General features: G+C 46.8%; 2 protein-coding genes across 2 annotated transcripts in view; both read right to left on the bottom strand.

Annotated features, from left to right (window-relative positions):
* The window catches only part of KLK13 (kallikrein-related peptidase 13), an 8,571-nt gene extending 8,503 nt beyond the window's left edge, over positions 1–68 (bottom strand). The window contains exon 1 of the mRNA XM_006868369.1: positions 17–68. Within this exon, the coding sequence (XP_006868431.1) occupies positions 17–68 (52 nt within the window). The remainder of the gene's footprint in view (positions 1–16) is intronic.
* Positions 69–11,922: 11,854 nt separating this feature from the next.
* Positions 11,923–14,748, bottom strand: part of KLK14 (kallikrein-related peptidase 14) — a 6,667-nt gene continuing 3,841 nt past the window's right edge. Inside the window, exons 4-5 of the mRNA XM_006868130.1 lie at positions 14,236–14,372; positions 11,923–12,075 (exon numbers count right to left, since the gene is read on the bottom strand). Of these exons, the coding sequence (XP_006868192.1) occupies positions 11,923–12,075; positions 14,236–14,372 (290 nt within the window). The remainder of the gene's footprint in view (positions 12,076–14,235; positions 14,373–14,748) is intronic.

The following is a 14,748-nucleotide window of genomic DNA, read 5'->3' as shown; positions in this document are numbered from 1 at the left end:
CCCCGCGCATTCTCACCGCTGGTCACTGCCAAGGTCAGCGAGGCGATCGCTGCAGCCAGGGGCCACATGACGGCTCCCGGGTGGGGGACAGGGCGGGGCCTGGGGAGAAGTCGGAGGGGGGCGTTAAGGGTTGGCCCCGAACTCCCATTTCTGAAATTCCTCTGCTCTTGCAATGCGCAGGCTTGAATTTCTGCACCCCTGACCCTGGACCCCCTGACCCTGACCCCTCCCGCCCCAGCGCCAATTCCGTGCTCAGGTGGGGGCCAAGCCCGGAGAGAGAAGAGACAGTCTCCTTTCTCTAGTCCTATTGGCTTTCGCGGACCCTCATCCTTGCTGGCCAGCGTCCGCACCCCATCCCTACCCTTTGCCTGCCTTTCATTCACTCTCCCCCCCTCCGCCCCTTTCTCACCTCTCTGAATCTCTCCCTACACTCGGTCTCTGCCTAGATTTATGTCTCCGTTGTCTCCATCTCTCTCCATCTCTGCACCTTTCTGTACCTCCAGTGTCCTTCTCCATCCCCCTGACTCAGCTCTTCTCCTCCAGTCCCCTTCCCACTTCACCCCTGCGTTCTCTCCTCCCTCCATCACCCCCTCCCTAGGTCGACCCTACCTGAGTGAGGGGCCCAGGCGAAGAGCTTCTGCCGCCAGCTGCCTCGAACTTCAGCCCCGACCCATGGCTTTTAACCCCTGAACTCCCTCCCCCAGCGTTCTCAGTATTTCCTTGTCTACAGCCTCCCCTTCTCCACCCCCTCTGGCTCAGCAGACTGTAGGCAACCCCCCTACAGCCAGGGCTTGGCCTTCCAAGGGCGGAGCTTCTAGGACAAGCTGGGACCCAGATCTGGGCCCGCCCAAGTCCGTATTGAACCCACTGTGAACTTTCAGAGCAGCAGAACCCAATACGTGGGAAGGGGGAAATCAATTCTCTTCCCCAAACCTACTCCAAACCCCATGCTCACCCATAGTTTAATTCCTAATGCCATTCCTACTTTGACCCATTTTCCATCCCTAATGCCATTCTTACTTCCAATCCCTCTTTCCAGCCCCATGCATATTCCTAATATACATTAGCTCCCAGATGATCATTTTCTACTCCATCCTCATCTCCCTGCCCAATCTTAACCATAGCCCTTACCCATAGCTTATCCCTCAATGCCTCTCATCTCTACCCCCAGGTTTATCTCTCAACATTAAGCCCAACATGTCAAGTATCTCTTTCCAGACTCATATCCAACCACAGCTTCATCTTCTGAAAAGATAAATGATGCCCAGATCCATCTCCACCATTATAGATACCCACACACAACCCTCACACACAAGAACAGAATGGTGGGCAGAAGTCAACAGCTCTTGGATTTGGAAGGGGGCAGGGATGGTTCTGAGAAAGCAATATTTTGCATAAATATTCTTCCAGGAGAAGAGCCAGATGGGGTCAGGAAGACCATGGTGGGCAGGGGGAGAGGAAAATGCAGGATCCAGAAAACTCTGGAGGTTCTGTGATGCAGGGGAAGAGGAAGGAGGAAGGGGTGGTGTTTTGGGAATGAGTAGGTGTCTCCTAGAACTGTAACTGGGTGGGTCCCTGAGTTAATCACAGGAGGTGGATAAAGCAGGATTAGGGAGGATAGAGGTGGGGTCAGAATTTGGAAGAAGGCCAGTGATGGAGACCAGATGAAGTTTGGGCAGAGAGAAGGGACTCAGTGGTGTAAAGAGGAGGTGAAGGGTAGACACCGATAAAGTGAGGGTTCACACCAAACTGGTATGGGTCTAAATTGAGGGAGTTAAGATTTGAATATAGGGATAGAATCTAGGGTCAAAGCATTATTTCTTAAAGTGTACAACCATAACACTTATACATATAAAAATGAACCTGTGTTAAAGATTTTATTTTAACTCATTAATAAATGAAAGATCTAGTAAGATGGAGTCTTGGTATGGTGCTGTGGGTTAATGTGCTGGACTTCAATGTCAGTTTGAACTGCAAGGTTGGTGGTTCCAGCTCACCAACTGCTCTTAGGAAACCCTACGCAGGGTCATTATGGGTCTAAACGGACTCAACGGCACTTAACAACAACAGTAAGATGTTAGTTACAATTGGTTCAAAGGCGAATTCAAATAACCCAATGTGAATAGGGGATGCTGAAAAGATTTTACAAATAGATGCAAAACTGACATATTCCACAAAGAGAGAAGAAACATTAGTTATACTTCCACCTGACTGTTTGCATAGTTGCACTTGCTACTAACTATCCAAAATTCAGTTCCTTACACAGTTGTAAAATAACATTTGAATTATTGTGTTGTTGGAGAATATTGACTATACATCATGGGCTGCTAAAATAATGAACAACTTTGTGGAATAAGAAGTACAACCAGAATGCCCCTTAAAAACAAGGATGGCAAGACTTTGTCTCACTTACTTTGCATGTGTCATGAGGAGGGAACCTTTATAAAGGGAATGGACATGTTATCAGGAGGGACCAGTCCCTGGAGAAGGACAACATGGTTAGTAAAGTAGAGCGTCAGTAAAAAAGAGAAAGACCCTCAATGAGATGGTTTTTGGCACAGTGGCTGTAGCAATGGGTTCAAACACAGCATCGATTATAAGGATGGTGCAGGATATAGGCAGTGTTTGGTTCTGTTGTTCATAGATTACTGTAAATCAGAATCAATTGGATGGTACCTAATAACAACAACAAAAATAGTTCCAAGGCATTGAAAGATGCAGAATTATCTACAGACGATTCCCCATAGATCCTAGTTGGATCTGTTTCAAAGTCTTTTACAATTTTTCCTTATACTAGGAACAAGAATATGGTTTAATTTAGTATTAGGGTGGAATGTGTGATTAGGTTTAGTATGGATCTAATGACAGCGTTGGAAATGCAAGTGAGTTTGGGAAAAGGGGAGGAAATGGAAATGAGGTACGGATGGGTAATGGGGTTGAAGGTGGTACTGGAGTTGGTGTTTGGGAAAGGTTGGATTGTGTGTGGTAGAAGTTTGGGGATAAGGTTGTGGATGGGGCACTGTTGGGTTGGGATTGGAGATGGAGCTAATACTTAGGTTTGGGATGGGGAGGTTTTGAGGTATGGAGCTGTGGATTGATTTGGTGATGAGGATGAGAAGAGATGATCTGCATTAAGGTAGGATCTTGGTGGGAGTGGGTTGACAGGGTGGTTTCGTGGTTTAGTACAGGGTGACAGAAAGGCTGTTATTTTTCCCCACTCTGGGTTTCCCCCACCTTACAGGGCTGGACCTGAAGAGGTGCTGAGTTTACTCTCTTTGAGTGGAATTAGGTTCAGGTAGGGTGGCAGGAGGGAGGATGCCAGGTTAAGTGAGGTGAAAAATCTGTGTGGGAAGTTGGGGTACCTGTGCCTTCTTGTGGCCTGGGTCCATGGTTCCAGAGAAACTTTTCTCACTTGGGAAGGGCCGCAGCCTGGAGTGGGGGTGGCTGGCTTTAGCACCGAGAGTTAAGGACCAGGTCAACACCAATCTTAGGGGTTATGATTGGCTGAGACTCAAGTTGACTTACTCTCTTGTTTGAAGTAAGGCCATGGACCCACTGAGGGTTGGGTGAATTCTATCCCTACCTTTGATCAACAAGGCAGCTGCAGCCCATATAGGACAGTGGGTTGCTGGGAGTCATACAAAAACTGGACAAAATCCAGGGTCTTTTCATTGATCAGCCTTTCCCAAATGATCAGGACTGAGAGAGAAGCAAGGGCTGGACATGATTAAGAGGGATTAAGAGCTGGGGCTCTAAGCTGCCTGGGTTCAAATCCCAGCTCTGTCACATACCAGCTATGAGCATGTGACTTGGCTTCTCTGTGCCTCAGTTTCCCCATTTGTAAAATGGCACCATCAGTAACACCAGCTTCATAGGGGAAAAATAAACGAGTTAATACTGGAAGGTTCTCAGAAGACAATCTGGCATAGTCTAAGGGCCACAAATGTGCTTGTAAATAAGTAAGCTGGAGATGAAGGCAACTGAGTTTCCTGGAAGCCCCACCCTGGCTTGGCTTCAAAATGGGGTTCTTTGTCAAACTGGAACTGGAAGGTCTTGTTGGAAGTGTGGACTGGGTGGAGAAAGTCGGCCCCACACCCAGGCCCAGAGGAGAGGCCTTGATGCAAACCTAAAGGGAGGGGGAGACAGAGAAAGGCACAAAAGGATAAACACACAGGAATAGAAAGTCAGGGTGTCTGGGAGAGGACAGAGAAAATGAGAGCCACAAAGACACAGAGATAGAAAGACAGAGGGACACCCAGACAGAAACCAGACTCTTGGAGAGAATACAAGAAATGGAGAGACTTGGATTCTTGGAAGCTGGATCCATATTATTAAAGATGGCAGCCCCAATAGTAACCCCTCCTGTGCAGCAATGACCTATCACTTTTCACCATAGCAGAAATTATAAAGATCCGTCTTGTCATCTACCTGAGCCTGCCCACGTCCTCTGCCTCCTCTCCCATTTCTATAGAGGAGCAATCTCCTCCATCTAATACAGACTCTTTCACTTATGCTTCATATTCCATCTCTTCTTGCGTCCTCAAGTGCATGGTTCCAGCAGTTCTCTCTTTTCTGCTTCATCAGTTTTCCCTTCCCCAATGAGCAGTCCATTCATATACAAACATGCTGCATTTCCCACCTACCCCCGTTTTCCATTAAAAAAAGAAAAATAAACAAAAACTCTTCTTTCATCCTTCCCATTCTCCTTCAACTCCGGACCCATTTTTCTACTCTTGCTGACTAGAAAGTTAGCTACACTCACTGTTTCTAATTTTTCTCCTCCTGTTTTTCCTTGATCACCTTTCATGAAGGTTTTATTCCCCACCACTCTATCAATTATGCCCCTGCTAAGGGCATTAATGACCTCCATGTTGCAGAATTCAACAACCAGCTCTTCAGGACTTTTCTTACTTGGCTTATCAGCAGCATTTAACAAGTGGATCATTCGTTGTTCCTTCAAAGAGTTTCTTTCCTTGGCTTCTAGGACACCACAGCCTTCTGATTTTCCTCCTAATTCACTGGCTGGCTCCTCATCAGTGTCCATGTGCTGATTTCTCCTCATCTGCCAAATCTCTACATGGTACAGCACCCTAAGACTCAGCCCTTGGCCCTCTTCTCTCTTCACTCACTCCTTTAGTGATCTCAACTGGTTTCGTGGCTTTAAATACCATCCACATGCTGATGACTCCGAAATTTATGTCTCCAGTCAGACCTTGCTCTTGAACTCTCTTGACTTAATATCCAACTGCCTACTCAACAACTCCAGACTCTTGCTGTCCATCTCACTCATATTCCAAATATGCTCCTCTTTGCAATCTTGAATTTCTCAGTAGATGATCACTTCATCCTTCCATTTCTTAGGCAAAACTTTAGTCTTGCCCTTGAATTCCTTTCTTCACACCCCATATTCATTTTGGCACCACATCCTAACAGCTCTACCTGTAAAATACGTCCAGAATCTGATCACATCTCACTTTTCATTCTTATCACCCTGGTCTAAATCCTCATCATCTCTCACCTGGATTACTGCCAGTCTCTCTAGTCTCCCTACTTCTGCCCTTGTCTGCCTACACTCTCTTTTCAATGCAACAGCAAGAGTGACCTTTCAAAATACAAGGCCACAGCAGCTCAGTCTTTTCAGAATCTCCAGAGGTTCTCATGCAGTTCAGATGAAAGTCAAGATTCAACACCATCAGGATCTCAGCTCCTCATTTGACATCATCTTGTTTTCTCTCTTCTCTTGCCTCTCTCACACCAGGCATGCTCCCACCTCAGGACTTTCATACGTGCTGTTCCCACTGTGTCCCTCTTCACTGTTATCTGTGTGGCTCCATCAATTCTTGCCATCTTCTTCATAAAGACTTTCTTGACTATTTGACTTAAAATTGCAACCCCCTTCTGTCACTGTCTATGAAAACGTGGTAGTGCTGTGGGTTAAGCATTGGACTGCTAACCACAAGGTTGGCTGCTCAAAGCGACCAATCACTCTGTGGAAGAAAGATGAGGCTGTCTTCTCCCGTAAAGGTTTACAGTCTTGGAAATCCTAAGGAGCAGTACTATAGGGTTGCTGTGGGTCTGAATCATTTCAATGGCAGTGGGTTTGGTTTGGGGTTTTCTGACATTCTCTACCCCATGCCCCGTTTTACTTTTTTTCATGGGACTTAAATCCCATCTGTCATACTTTATATTTAAGTACATGTTTTTGTCTGTCTACCTTCTGGATTGTGAGCTTCCTGAGGGTTGTTGTTGTTATGTGCCGTCGAGTAAGTTCCGACTCATAGTGACCCTGTACAGGGTTTCTGAGGCTGTAAATCTTTATGGGAACAGAAAGCCTCATCTTTCTCCTGCAGAGCAGCTGGTAGTTTCAAACTGCTGACCTTACGGTTAGCAGCCCGATTCGTAACCACTACACTAGCAGAGCTCCTTTTCCTGAGGGTAAAGATTTTTATGTTTTGTTCTCTAAACAGCACCAGGCACGTAATGTTGTTGTTGTTGCTAAGTGCCGTCGAGTCAGTTCCGACCCATAGCGACCCTGTACAGGGTTTCCGAGGCTGTAAATCTTTACGCGAGCAGAAAGCCTCATCTTTCTCCCACGGAGCGGCTGGTAGTTTCGAACTGCTGACCTTGTGGTTCGCAGCCCAATTCGTAACCACTACGCTACCAGAGCTCCTAATAGGATTCAATAAGTCCCTATTGAATGAATTAAGGAATTGCAGGCAGTGTAGAAGGTAGGGAGAGATAAGAACCTTTCTTTTCTGTACATAAATTTGCTCAGTACCTGGTAAAACTGAGTGTGAGTATAACTTAGGGTCCAGTGGCCTCCATATGATATTCCAGAGAAGTCTTCTAACATAGATAACTGGCCTATCAAAAAAATTGTCATTGTACCATGACTAGAGGCAGAGGGTAGAACTGGGGAACTGGGTCATTCAATATGGTAGATGCAACCCATGGAGTGATGCTTCTCAAACTTTAATGTTCACTGAGTTCTCTGGGAATCTTGTTAAAAGGCAGATTCTGGGAGCTTTTACTTAGGGGGTAATGAGTTTACAACAAATCAAACCTATTGCCATGAAGTTGCTTTTTATTCATAGTGACCCTATACAGAGTAGAACTGCCCCTCAGGGTTTCTACGGCTGTAAATATTTACAGAAGCAGACCGCCACGTGTTTCTCCCACAGAGCGATGAATGGATTTGAACCGATGACCTTTGGGTTGGCAGCCAGAGTTCCTACTGCATTACCACTGCTCTTTATGTTTATGAGATGAGGTCAATTCATCTCATAAAGTTAGCAATCATGGCTGCACAAGATGAGCTCCATTGGGTTCCAGTGGCAGAGTTTTTAGAAGTAGATCTCCACACACTCTTTTGAGGGATGGACTTGAAGCTTCAACCTTTTCATGACCCATTTGCAACCCCCAGGGACTTCACAGTGGTGTAGAACTGTAGGATAATCACTGGATCGAAAGGTTGATTTGAATCTCAAAGTCAGCAGTTCAAGCTCACCAGCTGTTCCTCAGAAACCCTATAGAGAGTCACTATGAGTCGGAACCAAACCAATAGCACTGGGCAACACCGACAACAATTTATTAACACAACCTGATTCCTCTCCTACCCTCACTTTCTTTCATTACCTTACTTCACTGAATCAGAAACAACATTGATAGTACTTACATACTATTGAGAAATTACTATTAATTTTGCATACTATTAAGAAAAATAAGGTGCCAATTAAATTATGACACAATGCTAACATACCATCAGTTAGTTGTCAGGTGCCTACTGATTTCAGTGATGGTAAAAAATTCAGAAAGAATATGTGTCTTAAATCGTCTGCCATCGAGGAATTCCAATTCATAGCAAGTTTATAGGACAGAGTAGAATTAATTGTTCCCTAGGGTTACTGAAGCTGTAAATCTTCGTGGGAGCAGTTAGTCTCATCTTTGTCCCTCTGTGTGATTGGTGGGTTCGAACCTTTTGGTTAGTAGCCCAACATTTAAACCATTGCACAACCAGGGCCCGTTAATGTGTTACTTTGTTGTTGTTGTTAGGTGTCATTGAGTTGGTTCCGATTCCTAGCGACCCTGTGCACAACAGAACATTAACACTGCCCAGCGATTATGTTTGAGTCCATTGTGGCTGCCACGGTGCCAGTCCAGCTCATTGAGGGTCTTCCTTTTTTACTGAGCCTCCACTTTTCCAAGCATGATGTCCGTCTCCAGGGACTGGTCCCTCCTGATAAGATACCCGAAGTATGAGAGACGAGGTCTTACCATCCTTGAATCTAAGGAGCATTCTGGTTGTACTTCTTCCAAGACAGATGTTTATCCTTCTGGCTTTCCATGGTATTTTCAATATTCTCCTCCAACTCCGTAATCCAAAGGCATCAATTCTTCTACGGTCTTCCTTATTCATTGTCCAATGTGTGTCTTAGAATTAATAACATATAATACTCAATGACCACAGATGGAACTATGGGTTGGAAACCAGGTTACAATAAGCTTTAAGGTACTTTAAAAAGTTTAGAAGGATAAGGAATCAGCATGAAACAGGAAGACTCTCAACACAATGGACTGACGCAGAGGCAGCCACAATGAGCAGATGGTACAGGAACAGGTAGTGTTGGTTGTGCAAGGGATCATTATGATTCAGAACTGACTTGATGGCACGGTGGTGTAAACAATCAACGGGCTCAACTTTGAGTTGGAATTTTGGAGGTTCAAGTCTACCCAGAACCGCTTCCGAAGAAAGGCTTTGAGATCTACTTTGGCAAATCCAGAAATCCAATGGAACACATGACACACTCTGACACACATGAGGTCACCATGAGTTGGAATCAACGTGAAGGAACCTGGTTTGGGTTTTGGTTTTATAGAAGAATGTTGCTAAGTGCTGTGGAGTCTGTTCTCACTCATAGCAACGCTCTATAGGGTCTCTAAGGAGCGGCTGCTGGACTTGAACCATCAACCTTGTGGTTAGCAGTCCAGTGCTGATCCTACAGCGCCACAGGATACAGGGTAAGAATCATAACATGCACTATATCTTCATATCATCAGGGTGTCCAAATTTACCCAAGTACATTCTTTTACCTGCTTCTTCATGGGTCTTAGTACATATGAGAGCTAAGGTGTATGTATGTGTGACCTTAACACAAAAGGTACAGATTCATTTCCTTGCAATCCTTTATATAATTTCTGGTATTGCAGCAGGTTAAGTGGTAGGTTGCTAACTGTAAGGTCAGCAGTTCAAACTCACCAGTGGATCTACTGGAGAAAGATGAGGCTGTCTCTCAAAGATTTACGGTCTTGAAAACCCTAGGGAGAAACTCCACTCTGTCCTATGGGGTCGCCGTGAGTCGGCTGGTACAAATGGTCAGTGTGCTTGACTGCTAACTGTAAGGATGGAGGTTCAAGTCCATCAAGAAGCACCTCAGAAGAAAGGCTTGGTAACCTACATTAAAGGCTTGGTAACCTACAGCCTTGAAAGCCCTATGGGACAGTTCTACTCTGACACACACGGGGTCGCCACAAGTCACATGGACTCGGTGGTAACTAGTTTTGTGTTTAATAACTAGCTCTCAAAATTCCACACCATTTGGCAATAAGCTCTTGCAAACTGGCATAAACCAGCTCAGACATACACTGGGTCTGCCCCCAGCTCACGTCGTATCCACTTTTATATTCAACAGGGCTTCGACTTTTTAAAGGCTATTGTTTCTCATCTGTCTTCCCCTTCTAAAACTTAAGCTCTGTGCACACAGGGATTTTGTCTGCTTTGTCCACAGATATCTCCCCCACACCCAGAACAACGGCTACAACCCCACTGCTAGAGTCAGTTCTGACTCATAGTGACCCTATAGGACACAGCAGAACTGCTTCCAAGGCTGTTCCTTACAGAAACAGACTGCCTCATCGTCTCCCGTGGAGCCACTGGTGGGTTCAAACCATTGACATTTCAGTTAGCAGCCAGATGCTTAACCCACAGCTGCACCAGGACTCCTTAGAACAACGCCCAATGCAGAGTAAAACCAGTTGCCAGGGAGTCGATTCTGACTCCAGGAATCGTGACATATGTGTCAGAGTAGAACTGTGCTTCCACAGAGTTTTCAGAGGCTGAGCTTTCAGAAGTAGAATGCCAGGACTTTCTTCTGAAGCACCTCTGAGTGCATTCAAACCTCCAGCCTTTTTGTTAGGAGACAAGGTCCAGTGCATTTATCATTTTCATCGCCTGTGATCTCCTAGGTACCCTTCCCCCCCACCCCCAAATAAGCACTAACTAATGGAGACCCAGCCGCTCCGCGGGAGAAAGATGAGGCTTTCTACTCCCGTAAAGATTTACACCCTCGGAAACTCTATACAGGGTCGCTATGGGTCGGAACCGACTCGATGTCACATAACAACAACAACAACAACAATGGAGACCTGGTATGACGCTGTGGGCTAATGCGTCAGATTGCAAAATCATTTGGACTGCAAGGTCGGCAGTTCAAGCTCACCAACTGCTCCTTGGAAACCCTATAGAAGGTCACTATGGGTCAGAATTGACTCGATAGCACTTCACAACAGCAGAGGAGAATCATGACACACTAAACCTATTGTGGGCTACTCGATTCTTACTCATTGCAACCTTTTGGGATAGAACAGAATGGCTTGCTAGGATTTCCCAGGTTGTAAATCTACATGGGAGCAGACAGTCTCATGTTTTTCACTCAGAGTGGCTGGTTGGCTTAAACTGCTGACCTTTCAGTTAGCAGCGCAATGCTTAACCCTCTGCAAGGCTGGGGGTCTTTTTTTCCTAACACAGCTGTTGTTAAGTGCCATCGAGTTGGTTTCTGCTCATAGCAACCCTGTACAGACTTTCCAAGGAGCAGCTGGTGGGTTTGAATCGTCAACATTTTGATTGGTTAACATTGCAGTGTTTTTCCAACAGCACTACACCGGCCCTTCCCAGAATGCAGTGGCTTCCTGCAGATTAGAAAACACAGCACACACAATACATTTTCCAAGGGATACAAAATATCTGAGACTATTCGAGCCCGTGCCTGTGGAGAGGGAGGGGAATTGAGTCAGGAAGAAGGAATGCTAGACCGTGAACTCAAAAGTATTCTTAATTCAACTCCCCTCACCTGAGATGTGACCAGGGAAAAACCAGCTCTTTCTATTTGCATAGTGTTTTTCAGGAAACACGTAGGTTCCTGCCCTGCTTTCTCTTAAGCTCAGAAACCCCTGCCTATGGTGCTTAACAACAACAACAACAACTACTATTACTATTACTATTATTAGGCTTCCTGCTGCCATAGAGTTGACTCTGACTCACAGAGGTCTCTGTATGACGAGTGGAACTGCCCCAAAAGGAGCTCTGGGAGCGTAGTGGTTACAAGCCATCAACACAGAGTCAGCCACATGTTGGAACTCAGCTCCTGACAGGGCAGGATGGGGCCGCTGTGCACGAGCGTATTGAAGGAATGAAATGAACAAATGAATACAATTTGGGATTACTCAATTTATTATCATGATGATAATCTTCTATGTAGATGCAATGAGAGTCCTGAAAAGTGTCTGCTTTGGAATATGGTGCCAATTTGGAGCCTTTACCTTACTGCCCCGGTGCCTGAAATCATGGTGTCATGTGAGTTTGGGGAGGAAGGGTGGGGAGAGGAGACCTGAAGGAACTTTGCTAAGAAATGGGAGTTCTGACCCAGAGGTAAGGGTCAGGAGGGTAGGGTCAGGGTTTCTGGGTCTGAGGGAGGAGGGGCTGGGGGGGTCAGGGTTTCTGGGTCTGAGGGAGGAGGGGCTGGGGGTCAGGACTCCTGGGTCTGACAGAGGAGGGGGCAGGGGGCTTGGACTCCCAGGTCTGAGGGAGGAGGGTCACAAGGAAGCAGGAGAGGCAGCTGGCATCCACACAACAGTTTACACGGATGGTTACTTGGCCCGCATAGTTTCCTGGATCCAGTTTCTGTACCGGCACAGGTTGGTGTAGATCCCCGGGTAACCAGGCAGGGCACAGCGCTCCATCCCCCAGGATACCAGACCCTGGAGCTGTCCTCTACACACCAAGGGGCCTCCAGAGTCACCCTGAAGGAGAGGAACAAACACAGAGACACCCATGACATATGTCCAGAGTTGTGAGCGTGGTCATGTTCGGTTCAGAGATCGCAGCCTGCGGGTGGGGGAGAGGGGCCACTTCCTTCCCTCTCTGCTGATTCCTGATCCGTCCCTGTGTCTCCGTCCTTAGGTGTCCCTGGTCCCCTTTTCATCTTAGCTGTATTCCTAGACACCCTGTTTCTTTCTTTTTACATCTTGGTCTCTGCCTTTCTCAGGGCTGGATAAAGATGTTTAGGTGCTCTGAGTCCAATTTTCCATATCCCTACAGGGGATAGTGGACAGCTGGTAGCATAGTAGTTACAAATTGGGCTGCTAATCTTGCGGTCAGCAGGTCAAAACTACCAGCTGTTCCTCAGGAGAAAGATGAGGCTTTCTGCTCCTGTAAAGATTTACAGCCTCAGCAACCCTGTACAGGGTCGCTATGAGTCAGAACCGACTCCACAGCACACAACAACAACAGGAGAACATGGTAGCTTTGTAGGATAAACACTGGAATGTGAACCACAGGGTTGGTGGTTCGAGGTCACCAGCTGCTCCAGGAGAGGAAGATGAAGCTTTCTTTTCCTGCAAAGACTTACAACCTCAGAAACTCTATACAGGATCGCTGTGAGTCAGTACCAATTCAATGGTACTTAACAACAACAACTACTATCATCACTAGGCTTCCTGCTGCCATAGAGTTGACTCTGACTCACAAAGGTCTCTGTATCACAGAGTGGAACTGCCCCAAAAGGAGCTCTGGGGGTGTAGTGGTTACAAATCGGGCTGCGAACCACAAGGTCAACAGTTCGAAACTACCAGCCGCTCCACGGGAGAAAGATGAGGCTTTCTGCTCCCGTAAAGATTTACAGCCTCGGAAACCCTATAGAGTAGCTATGAGTCGGAACCGACTCCACAGCACATCACAACAACAACAAATCTTTACGGAAACAGACTGCCACATAGAATGGTAGGTGGGTTCAAACCACTGACCTTTAGGTTACCAGTGTTAACCACCATACCACGAGGGCTCCTTGTCGTTTTCCATATAGACCAAAACCTCTGCCATTGAGTCAATTCCCACTTGTAGAACCTACTGGACAGAGTGAAACTGCTCCCTAAGGTTTCCAACACTGTAACTCTTTACAGAAGCAGACTGCTTTATCTTTCTCCCAAGGAGTGGCTGGTGGGTTTGAACCGCTGACCTTTTGATTAGCAGCCCAATGCTTAAACCACTATGCCACCAAGGTAGTGATAACAATGGTGATAGTAGTCATTAGTTGTTGTTAAGTCGAGTTGGTTCCAACCCAAAGCGACCCTGTACAGGGTTTCCGAGGCTGTAAATCTTTACGGGAGCAGAAAGTGTCATGTTTCACAGCTGGTAGTTCCAAACTGCTGACCTTAAGGTTCACAGCCTGATTCATAACCACGCTACCAGAGCTCCTTAGAACTATATGTAGGTACTGCCTTATGCTCTTCTCATAGATTATCTATCTCATCTAATCCTACCAGTTACCCACTTAACAGATGAGAAAATTGAGGCTGAAAGAACTCATTACCAAGCTTGTACTGCAGCTTAGACTGGCTATACCAATGACTCTCAGTCCTGGGGTTTCACTTCCTCTCTGGACCTCTTCCTTCCTGAGACCTTCAAGAGTTTAAGTGTCTCGGATAGGTCTCTTGTGATACAATAGTGAATAATTGTTATCAGGCCTGATTGTGAGGGTTGTAAAAGTAAAGGTAGACGTTTTGTAGCAGGGAGGGGAGTGATTGACTTTGCAGTTTAGGAGCAGAGGTCCTGGGACCATGAAGGGAGAAGAGCGGGACCCTATCCAGAGAAGCAGTGATGCCTGAGATGGAGGCAGAGACGATGACGTGGAAAGATGGAGCAGCTGGGGACTTTAGACCCAGAGAGGGAGAAGGGCTGTGGGGGGTGGGGTGGGGGGGACGACAGGCCTGTAGTGTATATCCTTTGGTTGATTGATGATGCATGGAGGGGATTGTATGGCAATGAAACGATATAGGATAGGATGAATGTAAAACTAATGTTCTCCCATGTAAACTATCACATAATTCACAATAAAACATAAATAAATAAATAAATAAATAACAGTTACGTGTCACCTTCTTCAGCTTCACCCTGAGCCTCACCTGGCAGGAATCCTTGCCACCCTGGGGGACTCCTGCACAGATCATGCCAGGAGTGATGGCTCCAGAATAGGCTTTCTGGCACTCCTGCTCAGAAGAGATGTTGATGTTCACGCATTGCAGAGAGTTGGGGTACCTGGCTGGGGAGCAGTAAGGGTTATGACTATGCGTGTCCTCCAATAGGACCCAGGAGTCTGGGCTCCCGGCCCCTCCTCCCTCAGACCCAGGAGTCCTGACCCCCACCCCCCTCCTCCTTCAGACCCAGGAGTCCAGCCCCTGGACCCTCCTCCCTCAGACCCAGGAGTCCATGTCCCCAGCCCCTCCTCCCTCAGACCCAGGAGTCCAGCCCCTGGACCCTCCTCCCTCAGACCCAGGAGTCCATGTCCCCAGCCCCTCCTTCATCAGACCCAGGAGTCCATGTCCCCAGTCCCTCCTCCCTCAGACCCAGGAGTACTGACCCCTAGCCCCTCCTCCCTCAGACCCAGGAGTCCATGTCCCCAGCCCCTCCTCCCTCAG

Source organism: Chrysochloris asiatica, unplaced genomic scaffold (assembly GCF_000296735.1).
Source record: "Chrysochloris asiatica unplaced genomic scaffold, ChrAsi1.0 scaffold00116, whole genome shotgun sequence".
Lineage (NCBI taxonomy): Eukaryota > Metazoa > Chordata > Mammalia > Afrosoricida > Chrysochloridae > Chrysochloris > Chrysochloris asiatica.
This window is presented reverse-complemented; position numbering and strand designations above follow the sequence as displayed.